This window comes from Aspergillus caelatus, assembly GCF_009193585.1.
Source record: "Aspergillus caelatus strain CBS 763.97 unplaced genomic scaffold BDV27scaffold_38, whole genome shotgun sequence".
Classification (NCBI taxonomy): Eukaryota; Fungi; Ascomycota; class Eurotiomycetes; order Eurotiales; family Aspergillaceae; genus Aspergillus; species Aspergillus caelatus.
In genome coordinates this window covers 109529-123299 of record NW_022475301.1, presented here as the reverse complement: position 1 = coordinate 123299, position 13771 = coordinate 109529, and the positions used below count along the sequence as shown (strand labels likewise).

At 48.4% G+C, this 13771-nt stretch overlaps 5 protein-coding genes across 5 annotated transcripts; 3 read left to right on the top strand and 2 right to left on the bottom strand.

The window, feature by feature from the left end:
- Positions 1–158: 158 nt before the first annotated feature.
- Positions 159–3575, top strand: ysh1 (cleavage polyadenylation factor subunit YSH1). Its single transcript, XM_032077517.1, has 5 exons — positions 159–559; positions 621–718; positions 1038–2175; positions 2228–2885; positions 2948–3575. The coding sequence occupies exons 1-5, from the start codon at positions 407–409 to the stop codon at positions 3529–3531; spliced, it is 2631 nt and encodes an 876-aa protein (XP_031930368.1). The 5' UTR covers positions 159–406; the 3' UTR covers positions 3532–3575.
- A 5-nt stretch (positions 3576–3580) lies between these two features.
- On the bottom strand, positions 3581–5424 carry BDV27DRAFT_124100 (aminotransferase, class III). The gene is made up of 4 exons (XM_032066018.1): positions 5007–5424; positions 4608–4954; positions 4080–4532; positions 3581–4006 (listed from the first exon to the last, which is right to left on the bottom strand). Exons 1-4 carry the CDS (start codon positions 5317–5319, stop codon positions 3749–3751), a joined length of 1371 nt encoding a protein of 456 aa, XP_031930367.1. The 5' UTR covers positions 5320–5424; the 3' UTR covers positions 3581–3748.
- Positions 5425–6238: 814 nt separating this feature from the next.
- Positions 6239–7690, top strand: BDV27DRAFT_124098 (RNA-binding signal recognition particle subunit SEC65). Its single transcript, XM_032066017.1, has 3 exons — positions 6239–6881; positions 6986–7532; positions 7603–7690. The coding sequence occupies exons 1-2, from the start codon at positions 6449–6451 to the stop codon at positions 7348–7350; spliced, it is 798 nt and encodes a 265-aa protein (XP_031930366.1). The 5' UTR covers positions 6239–6448; the 3' UTR covers positions 7351–7532; positions 7603–7690.
- A 213-nt stretch (positions 7691–7903) lies between these two features.
- BDV27DRAFT_76159 (putative C6 transcription factor) lies at positions 7904–11821 on the top strand. Its single transcript, XM_032077516.1, has 7 exons — positions 7904–8272; positions 8332–8864; positions 8916–8955; positions 9010–10045; positions 10101–10426; positions 10479–10549; positions 10607–11821. Exons 1-7 carry the CDS (start codon positions 8054–8056, stop codon positions 11676–11678), a joined length of 3297 nt encoding a protein of 1098 aa, XP_031930365.1. The 5' UTR covers positions 7904–8053; the 3' UTR covers positions 11679–11821.
- A 45-nt stretch (positions 11822–11866) lies between these two features.
- On the bottom strand, positions 11867–13720 carry BDV27DRAFT_124091 (translationally-controlled tumor protein). The gene is made up of 5 exons (XM_032066016.1): positions 13518–13720; positions 13025–13437; positions 12598–12862; positions 12379–12538; positions 11867–12315 (listed from the first exon to the last, which is right to left on the bottom strand). The coding sequence occupies exons 2-5, from the start codon at positions 13037–13039 to the stop codon at positions 12231–12233; spliced, it is 525 nt and encodes a 174-aa protein (XP_031930364.1). The 5' UTR covers positions 13040–13437; positions 13518–13720; the 3' UTR covers positions 11867–12230.
- Positions 13721–13771: the final 51 nt, after the last annotated feature.

Genomic DNA, 13771 nt, shown 5'->3' with positions numbered 1-13771 from the left:
CTAACCGTGTTGTTCGCAGATGGAAAGGGAGCTTTTCCTTGACAAGATTTGCGGATCCCGCTGGGGTCACGTGTCAATTAGGTAAGTCGGGCGGCGGAAGCGCGTTTCTTTTGTTCCAACTGTTACTCCCATTGATGCTCTTTGAGATCAACACGGATTGGCAGAGTTGCGCCAGGCATCAGTCGGGGAATTCTCATTCACCGCTGCCATTCAGATCATAGGCTTTTGCTCTATTATATTACACGCCTGCCATGGCTGATCTAGTCCCAACATATTAATTGTTACATGAGAGGGATAGCTCCTTAGTCCGTCTTTGCGCTAACATTGCGCTTTATCCTCGGAAGGGCCACTGTGACGCCAAAGATAGATGAATTGTTTTAACAGAACTTACTAAATACAGAGCATCATGGCGACAAAACGAAAGGCATCGGCTTTAAATGCCTCGGTCGACGATGAGCCTGTCGACCCGTCAGACGAGCTGGGGTTCTACTGTCTAGGTGGAGGAAATGAAGTTGGCCGATCATGTCATATTATTCAATATAAGGGGAAAACAGTGATGGTGTGTGGCTACATGGGCATCTTTTATGGGTAGTTAAGGCTGACTGATCCCTTTCTGACAGCTTGACGCCGGTATGCATCCTGCGAAAGAGGGATTTTCTGCTCTTCCATTCTTCGACGAATTCGACTTGAGCACAGTGGACATCCTTTTGATTAGCCAGTATGTAATATACTCCTCTCCTTTGTATTTGCAAAGTCTATCGTGGTCCATAGCCATTCCCGCTTGCCACAAGCCTCCTTCGGTCCTCGGGAGCTTGATTCTGGATAAATCTGTCATCAGTGGAAGTCTGGTTCTCTTCGATGCAGAGCTTATTTCTTCCCATGTATACGAGAAACACAATACAATTTATACTAGCTATTTATCCTGTGCTCCGAATGTATCTCTGTATCTGTGCATCGCTTTGGCGTTCTTGGCTCGGTGTCCATAGTCTCTTCTGGATACCCTAGGTCAAGCAGGTGGCTGATAGATTCCTACTTAGTTTCCACGTTGATCATTCTTCCGCTCTCCCTTATGTCCTCAGCAAAACGAACTTCAAAGGCCGCGTGTTTATGACACATGCGACCAAGGCTATCTACAAGTGGCTCATTCAGGACAATGTACGGGTCAGCAACACCGCGTCTTCGTCGGATCAACGTACCACTCTTTATACCGAACATGACCATCTCTCTACACTTCCTTTGATTGAAACAATAGATTTCAATACAACACACACAATCAATAGCATCCGTATCACTCCTTTCCCTGCCGGCCATGTCCTTGGTGCCGCTATGTTCTTGGTTTCAATAGCTGGCTTGAATATTCTCTTTACCGGCGATTACTCTCGTGAAGAAGACCGGCACTTGATTCCGGCCGAAGTGCCAAAGGGAATAAAGATTGATGTTCTTATTACGGAGTCGACCTTTGGAATCTCATCCAACCCACCTCGTTTGGAACGTGAAGCTGCACTGATGAAGTCAATCACCGGGGTCTTGAATCGCGGTGGTAGGGTCCTAATGCCTGTTTTTGCTCTCGGCCGTGCCCAAGAGTTGCTACTTATTCTTGATGAGTACTGGGAGAAACATCCTGAACTGCAGAAAGTGCCTATTTACTACATTGGAAATACAGCCCGAAGATGCATGGTTGTTTATCAGACATATATCGGCGCAATGAATGATAATATCAAGCGACTCTTTCGACAGCGTATGGCGGAGGCGGAAGCGAGCGGCGATAAGAGTGTCAGCGCTGGGCCCTGGGACTTTAGATTCGTTAGGAGTTTGCGAAGCCTGGAGCGTTTCGATGATGTAGGGGGTTGTGTGATGCTAGCTTCCCCGGGTATGCTACAGACTGGTACAAGCAGGGAACTCCTTGAGCGTTGGGCCCCAAATGAGCGCAACGGTGTTGTTATGACCGGTTACAGCGTTGAGGGTACAATGGCCAAGCAGCTCCTTAATGAACCCGAGCAAATTCCAGCCGTTATGTCAAGAGCAGCGACTGGGCTGGCGAGAAGAGGCGGCAATGATGAAGAACAAAAGGTTATGATTCCAAGGAGATGCACTGTGGATGAAATCAGTTTCGCAGCTCATGTTGATGGCGTTGAAAATCGCAATTTCATTGAAGAAGTTTCTGCTCCTGTTGTGGTATGTTCCGTGTTCATTATTCCCTTGAATTGGATCCCTGACCGTATCCCAGATCCTTGTTCACGGCGAAAAACATCAGATGATGCGACTGAAATCCAAGCTTCTCAGTCTTAATGCGGAGAAGACTGTAAAGGTCAAAGTATATACACCAGCAAACTGTGAAGAAGTCCGCATCCCTTTCAAGAAGGACAAAATTGCGAAAGTCGTCGGGAAGCTGGCCCAAATTGCGCCTCCTTCGGAGCAAGACGACGGCCACCTCATGGCCGGTGTCCTTGTTCAAAACGGATTCAACCTATCTTTGATGGCACCCGACGATCTGCGCGAATATGCCGGTCTAACTACGACAACTATCACTTGCAAGCAACATATAACCCTCAGCTCGGCGAGTATGGACCTGATCAAATGGGCACTCGAGGGCACTTTCGGTGCTATCGAGGAGATTGGTCCGAAGACCGACGTCAAGGAGGAGAATGTGGAGGGCAAGCAGGGTTCCAAAGAAGTATCCAAAATGAAAGAGGAAGCGGCCGATGAAGAAATCCCTATCGAAAATGAACAGGCCTATCTTGTCATGGGCTGTGTAGTCATTCGCTATTTCCCTCGTACTCGCGAGGTCGAGCTCGAGTGGGAAGGGAATATGATGAATGATGGGGTTGCCGATGCTGTCATGGCAGTTCTGCTCACTGTTGAAAGCAGCCCTGCGTCTGTGAAGCGTATGTCACACATTCTACACCATATAGGCCACTGCTTTCAGTTACTGACACCATCTTTACAGAATCCGCCAAGCAAAAGCACCATCATCACCACCATCACGACACCCTTGAACTTCCTAACCCTCATTCACAGCTAGGCCCTGAAGAACGTTTTGCACGCCTTCTCATGATGCTTGAGGCACAATTCGGATCGGACATATCACCCATTGAGCGTCCGCGACTACCCACTACACAACTTACCAACGGGGCAGCGAAGAACGAAGCGTCGGCGCAAATGAGTGCTGCGGAGCAGACTCCTAAAGAAGAAGAGGAAGAAGAAGATGACGACGACGACGACGACGAAAGGTTGGCTGAACTGGAAGCCGCTGAACTTGCACGACTTCATTCTTTGGGAATCCCGGTCCCTGGAATTGAGATCAGAGTCGACAAGCACGTTGCGCGGGTATGGCTTGAGGATCTTGAAGTTGAATGTGCCAATGCGGTGATGAGAGACAGGGTTCGAGTGGTCATCGAACGTGCGGTGGAAACAGTTGCTAGCATGTGGGCTGAGGGCCCTCCACCTGCTACTGTAACAAATGGTGAAACCAAGGAGAAGCTGAAAGAAGTGCTTGCTTCCAATGGTGCTGAAATTGATTCAATTGCCTAATGTGACCATTGTGTGTTGTGTATTATAGATTTCTTGAATGTTCCACAACTCAATAAAGTGAATACCCGGCTGAGGCTTTAGGTTGGTTTGATTAAGTAGCTGTTGTACATTCATTAATTATACTCTTAAATCGACACAAATTCATATTACCGGAAATGTCCTTGTATACATTGACCTCACTGCATTCATTCACGCCTTCAATATCCATGCCAGTCGCTCAAACCTTCACCACCGTGGTGAAAACATGATCCAGGACTCTAGCAGTAGTTTCCACAATAAGATTAATCTCATCCTTCGTTACATTATAAGGTGGTGCAAGGAGAACATGGTCTCCTCGCGCTCCATCCACACACCCTGCAGCCGCATACAAGGAGATCCCGTAGGCTGGATCCAAACCAGTTTCCTGGATATGAATCGCTAATCCCATCTCGGGACTAAAGGGCTCCTTGGTGACTTTGTCCTTAACGAACTCGATCTGTAGTGCTCATCCGTTAGTCTTTCTGAATAAGAGGACCCGCACAGTTCTCAAAGAACTATCTTGAACTTACTCCCCAAAAAAGCCCCTTCCCACGAATGTCCCCCACGTACGGGTGATCTCCCAACCGACTTTTGAGCTGGCTTTCCAAGTAAAATCCCATATTCCGTATATTTTCTAGTAAGTTCTCTTCTTGGATGACCTTCTGCACAGCTAGAGCCGCAGCACATGATATCGGATGGCCCTGGTACGTCTGCCCATGACGGAAAACGCCTGTCCCTTTATCTAATGTCTGCACGATCTTCTCTCCGATCAGAAGACCAGATACGGGGGCATATCCACCTCCAAGACCTTTGCCAATAGTCTGGAGGTCAGGAACCACGTCTTCCTGTTCCCATGCGTGTAGCGTTCCGCAGCGACCCATCCCGCTCATTATTTCGTCGAGGATGAGAAGTGCTCCGTATCTCTCGCACACTGCTTTCATGGCTTTGAAGTAGCCGGGGACAGCGGAGACGGCTCCCAAAGCCTGTGAGGAAGTCAAGGATTAAGACCGCTGCTCTAGGGAGAAGTATCGATCCAGAGTAGGGATATGGTAACTCACAGCTCCAACAACCGGCTCCGCAACAAAAGCACAGACGTTCTCCGGCCCAACACGTTGGAATTCGGCGTCTAGCTCTGCAGCAAGTCGAGCAACGTAGTCTGCATCTGTTTCGCCATCTTCTTTACCTCGGTAAGGATAACAAGGGGATACATGGGAGGTGTTTTTGGGAAGCAATGGCTCAAAGGGTTGTCGTCGAAGGACATGTCCTCCCGTAGCTAAAGCGCCCAAGGTGATACCATGATATGAGGGCTTTCTGGCGATGAACCGGGTGCGTTGAGGTTGGGGTGTGGGGAGCTCGAGGAAATACTGTCGAGCTAATTTCAATGCCGCTTCAACTGCTTCGGAGCCTGGTAGAGGTATGTTAGTTCTATATTCTGAGCATTGGAGATCATGACATACCAGAACTAACCATATACACCTTCGTCAGTTTGCCGCCTGTTGAATCGACAAGGAATTGAGCTAGTTCTTCAGCCACTTCGGTACCAAAGAATGCCGTATGACAATACGATATCGTATTGGTTTGATTGATGATGGCTTGCTTGACCTTTTCATGACCGTGGCCCAGGCAAGATACGGCTGCGCCACCGGTCGAGTCGAGGAACTTAGCACCATCTTCAAGGAAAATGTAGATGCCCTTGCCGTCAATTGCTTTCCTAGGAAGGAAGCGGGTATCACGGTGAAGGACGGCGCTATTCTTCGTTCCTTCACTCATGACTGAATTCACTGGTTGATGCCTAGGGCAAGTTAATTTCAGCAAAAGGAATTGGTCAAGTGTTGAGAACAATCAGGATCGACGGTCAAAATAGACACTAATGCGAGGCAAAATCTAACTTTCACTCTTACAGAGGAGTACATCAGCCTATATATCCTCAGCATACTCCTCTTTGGGCCTTATCTAGAACTTGTTAGTTTGTGGGGTAGGGCGGGGGGGTCGGCATGCCGATCGAGATCCCGAGTGGATGGTTGGCCGCACCCACCGACGGCCCGTCTGTTCGGTGCTACTATACGAAGATACTCGTATGATATTTCGCAATCATTGAGTCACAGCTGACTATGCAGGCTGCCCAATTTGGTACAAGGAGAACTCTCGGCAACAATTGTGTTCGGCTGATTGGGGGTTATGGGCGTACACTTGATGATTGAGGGTAGCTCTACGGAGTACTTAGGGCAAACATCGTTTGATGTTCTGAGCAGCCAATAAGTGCCACGTTATGAAGCTAGATTCGTTACACTAAGTCAACTTCAATTAATAGCATTACATCTCAAGTATTAGTGGTAGATAGATTTCTCATTACCTTTATGCTTCGAGTGCAGCATCCTTTCATTCTCCTACTTCTCTGCTGGGAATCAAAATTTGTTAGCACAGGAGGAATAGTTCTCCTGAATCAAAATGAAGTAAGTTTCTGATATTATAAAGTATAATCTGGTTAGAATATTACTGGTTCTGGGAGTCATGTTGATTGCTCGGTTGTACACTTGTTTATATATCATGAGGACTACGAGAGCATTATCATATTGATATAACATTTTATGTAATGTTCACCGGTAGAAGTAAAATTTAATCAAAGAGATATCACAGCAGGTTAAAAATAAATCATAATTCCTGCCCATTGTTTTAAGCAACTATCGATGTCAAGTTGATGCTGTACCTGAACAGCTCTTATCGCGAGTGTGGGCGGTGGAAACTCTCCGCTCCGCACTGGAGCCACTAAAACTCCATTCCGCACAGAAAGGCCAACATAGGCTGACAGTTACCCCAACCCACCCTCGACTCGCCAAATTCAGTCCATTTGTCCCCCTAACCCTTCGCTTTCGTATACTCTTTATCGATTGAGATCGCCATGTCACGACACGCACAGGTAGAGGAGGTATACGACTCTGATCCAGATGAGGTTGCCCCTGCCGACTCCACGCCCTCCAACTTCGCCAATGAATCCCTCCTCTCCGCTGCAGGTATCTCCCCTCAGGGTGCCTCATCGATACCAATGAGACAAGCCCCTGAACCTCGTCGCGAAATCCCGAAACACTACCAGTGCCTGTATCCCGTGTACTTCGACAAATCGCGAACCCGCTCAGAGGGCCGAAAGGTCGGCGCAGAGCTGGCTGTGGAGAACCCATTGGCTCGAGATATTGTTGATGCTGCGCAGATGCTGGGATTACAGGTTGGATTCGAGCCTGAAAAATTGCACCCGAAGGATTGGGCGAACCCAGGCCGAGTGCGGGTGCTGCTGAAGGACGAGGATGGGAAACTGGCAAACCCAAAGATTAAGAATAGTGCGTTTTTCTTTTGTTTTCCTCCTTTTTCTTGCTTCTGTACTATTTCTATATTTGAGGGACGTCCGATGCTAGTCTAGGATATGTTGCTAACTTGTGTCTAGAGCATCACCTTTATATCCTTGTGGCCCAGTATCTTAAAGCTCACCCAACAACCGAGAAATCGCCTTACCGTCTGAGAATCAGCGGACTTCCAATGCCAGAAAAGCTTCCCCCTGCTCCTTCTGCTCCCCGCGGATGGAAGATCGGCACAATTCTTCCAATCCACTCGCCTGCCTACAGCGGCGGCGGAGTCAGCGATAACCCGCTCAAGGATGCTATGGCCGAGATGCAGAACATGCAGGGTATGCCGGGAATGCCTCAGATCCCTGGAATGCCCGGGCTGGCCGGGATGATGGGAGGAGAACCCTCCGGAGGTAGTGGCGAGAAGGAGAAGAAAAAGAAGGACAAGAAGAAGGGAAAGGCCTAAGGTTGCCTGCCGTATGGAGTTATTACGATTGTCTACCTGTCCATATTGTGTACACGTTTTTTGGCTGCATTGTACGGGCGTAAGGCGTTTGTTTACACCTATAGAGGGCTTCAATGCTCTTCTCTGATACCAAGTTGAAATCAAAAGTGGTATTGTGAAGCGCTTTCAGCCGACCACCGTCTGTTTGATATTAGCGCGGTACAGAGTAAACAGTTGCAGTGTGAGATGCTGAAACACTCTTCATACATACCCGTTTGATATGCCCAGATATGTGACTCATGTCATGCAGGCAATAACCGACGCTATTTAGGTTCTACCGTATGATGCCGCTGTAAACAAATAGACTCTTATAGAATTGAATTACCTAAAGGCCCTCAATGTCGTGCTTTGAGTCAGTCAACATTTAAGTCGTGGTCTGGCCATCGCCGAATTCCGTATAAGCCTCATCTGATTGGCCATCGGAATCCAAAACGATCGTCGCCGATAACGCGGACTTTACCCCAGACATAAACCAGCCTCGGCCACCATCATCCTTACAAAGCAGTTGATTTTAGACAGTTTAATGCTACATTATTGACTTCGACCCTTTCTACTCCTTCGCGCCTATGATTTGACTCGTCGTCACGCTTGCGCCGTTCCCGATGAATCTACTGTGCGGTCCCGTTGACGCTTGAAAGAACCCCGCCACTGCAATTAAGGGATTATGGACACGAGCCCAACGAGCACTTCGCCCGGCCATGGGCTTTCGAATGCGGGTGCGATAGCCCAGTCCCAGTTGAATAATACCTCTGCGCCAGTATCTACCCCACGGTCGACTGCGTCCCGGTCCTCGACGGCAAAGGCCGGAGCTCGTCAAATTACCCGAAACCGCGCCAGCTACAGCTGCCATACTTGTCGGAGACGGAAGGTGAAATGCGACAAGGTACGCCACTCTTCTTGATAGGGTTCATAGCGAGACAAAATGTGCTGAACGGCTATTAGGTGCATCCTGTGTGCGGAAATTGTGTGAAGAACGGAACCCAATGCATCTACGATGCTGCGCCGCAGAAAGACACCGGGTCGCACAACGGTCAAACAGCAGGTGGACACGGTATCAAGCGACGGAGGGAATCTTCGCGACCGCTGGATGAGGATATTGACGATATTGGTTCGCTTTATGGGCATCTGAGGCAGGCTGGGTCTCCTGAGCAGAAGTACGGGTCGCAGGCGATCGAAGCGCGGTTGGATAAACTCACGTCAATGATTGAGCGGCTCAGCAAGTCCAATGGACCTTTGGATGCGGAACAACGGCTCTTGCTGGCTCAAAATATCAACCTTGAAGCTGGGAAAGGTGAAGCTCGACCAGGGAATGGTGCGCCTGTGAAGAGCGCGAGCGCTTCTCGTCCAGATAGTCCTCGTCGCGTGGATTCGAGTGATGAGTTTCCAATTCCCGCTGGCCTTGCTACTGACTTAGTGGACCCGGTTGGTAGTTTGAATCTGGGTCATCTGAGCTTGGAGGATGGGGGTAGGTCGAGGTACGTCACACGCTCCTCATATACGAACAGGTGGAACTGATTAATTGTTAGATATGTTGGGACAACCTACTGGGCTTACATATCACATGAGGTATGTTGCAAGCTATACCTTAGTACTTCGTATTATACAAGCTGACAGTCGCAGATCAATGAGCTCAATCAGCTGCTCAAGTATCAAAGTCGCTCACATCAGGATGCTACGGCTAATGAAAGCTCTGCTGATGATAATATGACGGATACCATGGCGAAAGCAGCAGGTAGTCCGTGGAAGGCATCGAATGATAGCCCTGGTGGAGTCGCACGGGATCGAGTATCTGGTGGAGAAGAATTCCAGAGGTCGGTGCTTTTCCCTACGGGTGATTCTCCATCGGTGAAAGAGAAGCATGTCGAACCAGAGATGCTTGATCATGTACCGACGAAACGACAGAGTCATATTCTGTACAAAGGATTTATGTCTGGTATTCATGCTATCAGTCCAGTGATTCACCCCCCAACAATCTTAAATCTATACAACTCGTTCTGGGACTGGTACGATTACAGCAGCTATTCTGGAGATCCTTGCCCGGACCCTTCGTTTATTCCTCTTCTGTACGCTATTTGGTACGGTGGTTCGGTTACGATATCGATCCGGACCATTAAGGCCGAATTCAATGTCTCGTCGCGATCCGCACTCTCTAAAACTTTCAACGAGGAGGTCACGCGGTGGTTGACGAAGATATCGTTTCCGCGCAGCCCTTCGCTACAGGGCTTGGCGGCGTACCTCCTGGTGCAAACGATACTTTCAAAGGAAGAGGAGCCGTTAACCAGCAGTTTATTCATTAGTCTGGCCATGAGAGTAGCACAGACGATGGGCCTGCATCGAGATCCTGCTAAATTTGGGATTAAACCATATGAAGCCGAGTATCGGCGTCGAATATGGTGGCATATCGTGCATATGGATGGCGTTGTTGCTATGTCTAGCGGGCTGCCTCCCTTGGTCAGCGATGAGAACTATTGGGATGTCCGTGACGCCAGCGAAGTCAAAGACACACTTCTAGGGACACCCGAGGCCGAAAAATACGAGGAACTGGTAGCATCTGGGATGAGGTCACCTGACAACCCTGATGATCCAACCTTATGCGGTGGACCATCCATGGTCAACGTGTACTATTTATCAGCTCGAGGCAAATATGTCATGGCTCGTAAGTTGCCTTACTATGGTGTTATGATGGGTAGCATTAATGTGGACAATAATAGGCGCCGTTCGTCGGATATTGAAGATTCAACTGGGCACGAAACCCGTCACGCGAAGGGATATGGAGGAGCTCAGGTCAATCCTCCTCGATTTGCAACTCAAACTCAATTCCATTATCAACCGAATACCAGAAATTGAAAACTATCAGCTGGCTTCTAGCGCTAATAACACATCGCTCTCGTTTTCCGTCTCTCCGGTAGAGATGAGAACTAGCGACATGGAACTTCCTGGAGAAGGACCCGGCCGTTGTACGGAACAGTATCACTCTCCCGTTCTGGTGTCTTTTCACAAATGGGCCAGGATATTGCTCTCTCTGTTTATTGATAAGGTGAGTGTCCTTAACACTAACGCTTGAGCAACCGTTTCTAATTTATTGCAAGGCATTCTGTGTTGCCTATCAGCCGTTCCTTAAGAACGCTAAGAGCCGTATTTGGCCAGCGGCAAGACACAGGTATGATCATATGAGGCTTTTGAGAAATAAGGCTATTTTGTTCTGACTCCAAAGCAGTGCTCTCCGCCACTGTCACGGCTTCATGGAGAAATTCATATCCCTTGCCACCGACCCTGACTTTCAACCTTTTCAATGGAGCTGGCCGGGTAACCATCAGCCAATGCATGCCGCTATGATCATGCTCATCGATCTTTACGAACGACCTTATAGCCCCGAGGCTCCTAAGTCGAGGGCATTCATTGACAAGATCTTTTCCCTCACCGGACCAGATGGAGGTGTTGTCGGCGGCGAGGACGGCATCTCAGCCCAACGGCCGCTGAAAGATGGCGGCCGCGAGGCATGGGATATGATTCGCAGACTACGTCAGAAAGCGTGGCAGAAAGCTGGTCTGGATCCACATAAGCTATGGACCGAGCAAGCACAGATACAAGCCGGTGCAGCGTCAGGACCTGACGAATATCCCTGTGCCTCCAATCCCTATTATGCCAATAGCGGCTCTACAGCCCCGACTCCATCGATTTCCACAATGACATCGCGACAGCAACTCGCCGACTTCTCGAAGATGTTCTACAACATGACACGCTCGCACATGCTCCCCAACCCCGTCTCCACTATACGACCCAGTCCCCTTCGATACCAATTACCCCAAACCTCTGCCCCAACCTCCGTCCCAGACACCCCCCAAAATCTACCAACTCCCCAGATCCCCCAATCACCCGCAGCCAATGCCAATCCAGCGGTCGAAACTCCTCCTCCCCCTGCTTCCATCATGCCTTCTCCTGACCGCATCCCACCACTCAGCACCGCCATCCCTTTTACCTCAACTCCACCCCCTCCATTGTCCTTCATGGACCTGGCTTCGCCTAGCGCACAATCCATGGCCGCCGGCCCAACACCTCCCTCCTTAATGGACCCGAACCTGAACTTCGATTGGGACCAATGGGACGCCGTCTTCGGCCAGCACCTCCCCGTCGCTGACGAGCTCATGGAACTGGATCCTGTGGCTGGATTCGAGTTTGGGGATCTTGGCGGTGGTAGGGTTGGTGGCGATAATCGGTCTGCTAGTTTGGGGGGAAGTGAAACAGGCTTCGGGAGTATTCCTGGCCCCGATTGGGTTGGATACTGTTGATGATCCGTTTGTTTAGACCAAGCCTGTTTTGGGAATTTAGAGGCGTTTTTTCTTTCTTCAATAGGCTGTATTCTACGGTACATATACCTAGTCCTTTTTTGTACATAGCTTTCATGAACGAAGCCACACTCCTGTTTACAACATACTACGCATACCCAGAGTAGAACGCATAAACAAGGTAGAAGGGATTTGGAAACCGGTAGTCCTGAAGAACAGGCCGTCAAACTGATATTTTATTTACCCGTCCAGATTCTGGATGCAATGGCGGACAAAAGCGGACGATATGTAAGTTTTGATATCCTAGTGTAGGGCGCATGATAATGCAGAAAGAGACATAACAGCTTTGGGATTCATGAGGCGTGACTGATATCAAGCAGGATACCGAGTAAGCGATATAGAGGGGCTATAGTAGAAAACTAGGATGTGAGACCGAGGGGTGCCTTGGAAGGTTTTCACATTCCCACTTGCTCTGGTAGAATTAGGATGTTCGCGTTCTCCAGCACCTTCCTTCTTTCATTCCAAGACATTATTCACAGCAAACTGTAGAGAAATCTAGACCTTGTTTTCCTTAAGACCGTGCTTCCAGAAAGTGGCGTAGGGGGTGACACCATCCTCGCGGTAGTCAACGAGAACTTGCCTGTGAATATGTTAGCGGGTGCTCAATGGGAAAATCTCAGAAAAGGATGAGGGTTGAACATACATAGCTTCACCATCAAAGGATTCACCGACGAAGACATCGTAGTTCTTGTAGTTGGCAAGGATCCTCTTGAGGCCAGTTTGGGCATTGTTCTTAAACTCGTCGATCGTTTCCTTGGGTGCGCCCTTTTCCTCAAGAGCCTTGAGAATCTTCTTCATGTAGCCTGGAGAGTATGTTAACTTTCATGCTCCAACATGTCGTTGGATGATATTATAGACTTACTCTTAATGTACTTCTTGTATTCATCCTTCTCGAGCTTCGGGTATTCCTGAAGACGGAAGTTGTCCACAATGTCGAGGACCTGAACCGTGTCGGCATCACCACCAGCGTCCTCATCACCACCCTCAGCGGAGGGGTTGGCACCATCGAGCTGGATATCTTCGTTCAGCTTCTTCGTGATATTTCTGCAGTCGCACTCGAAGAGGACGTTGTCGACCTCCTTTAGCTTGAAGGTGTCGGAGATAATCTCATCGCCGGTCAGAATATCCTACAGAAAGAACAAGTTGTTAGTATCTCTTTGGATACATATCCGATGTGGGCTTGACGCAGTGCATTGCAAGTGTTCATGCATCATTGTCGTTTTCTGGGATGACATTGAAAACAGTGAAAAAGTGGGGTAATTCCAGCCACCTGAGAATAAAAAACGTACCTCGTAGATGATCATTTTGATAGATGAATAGGAATAACCTAAGTAACAAGAAGAGAAGAAAATGAGGAGGAAATGAGAGTGAGATGGCACACGGCTAGACAGGAGGAAAGAAAAGAGAAGGAAGAAAGAGGGGAATTATATTTGAAGTTTTAGTGCCACCCGTTTTTCTTGACCAACCTTTTTGGTGGGGTTCTCTCTTTTTTTTTTTTTTTTTTTTTTACCCTTTTGCTGGTTGGTTTCGAGGGGCAAATGACGCTAATGTCAGATTGGGAGTGGTCGACTTGTCTGGCCCGATCAAGTTTGCTCGGGGTGAACCTGACAGTGAGCAAAATAATTGAAGAAAAATTTCTAGAAAACAAACACAGTAATATTAGAGGCCCATTGAGGGGTAAACAATCTCAATAGAGTCCTGTCTGCTGGTTGTATTATTATTATTATTATTATTTTCATTATTATTTTCATTATTTTCATACCCGGAAACGTGAAATCTTACATAAGATTGGACAATCTGCCTGAGTGGTCAGGCTGCAAAATGCAATCCATCAGGGGTGATCGGCCAAGCATGCAGACAAACCCTCCGTCCATTGGATTACCGCCTAATACCAAAAAGACCCATATGCAAACACAATACCAGAAGGCATATGACGGATACAAAACAGAAGCGTATTATTGATCAGATTATCGGTCGCCTGGCACTTCCCGTGGTGCCACTTGAACTTTTGTCTCCCCATCGCGCATTCACTTCCT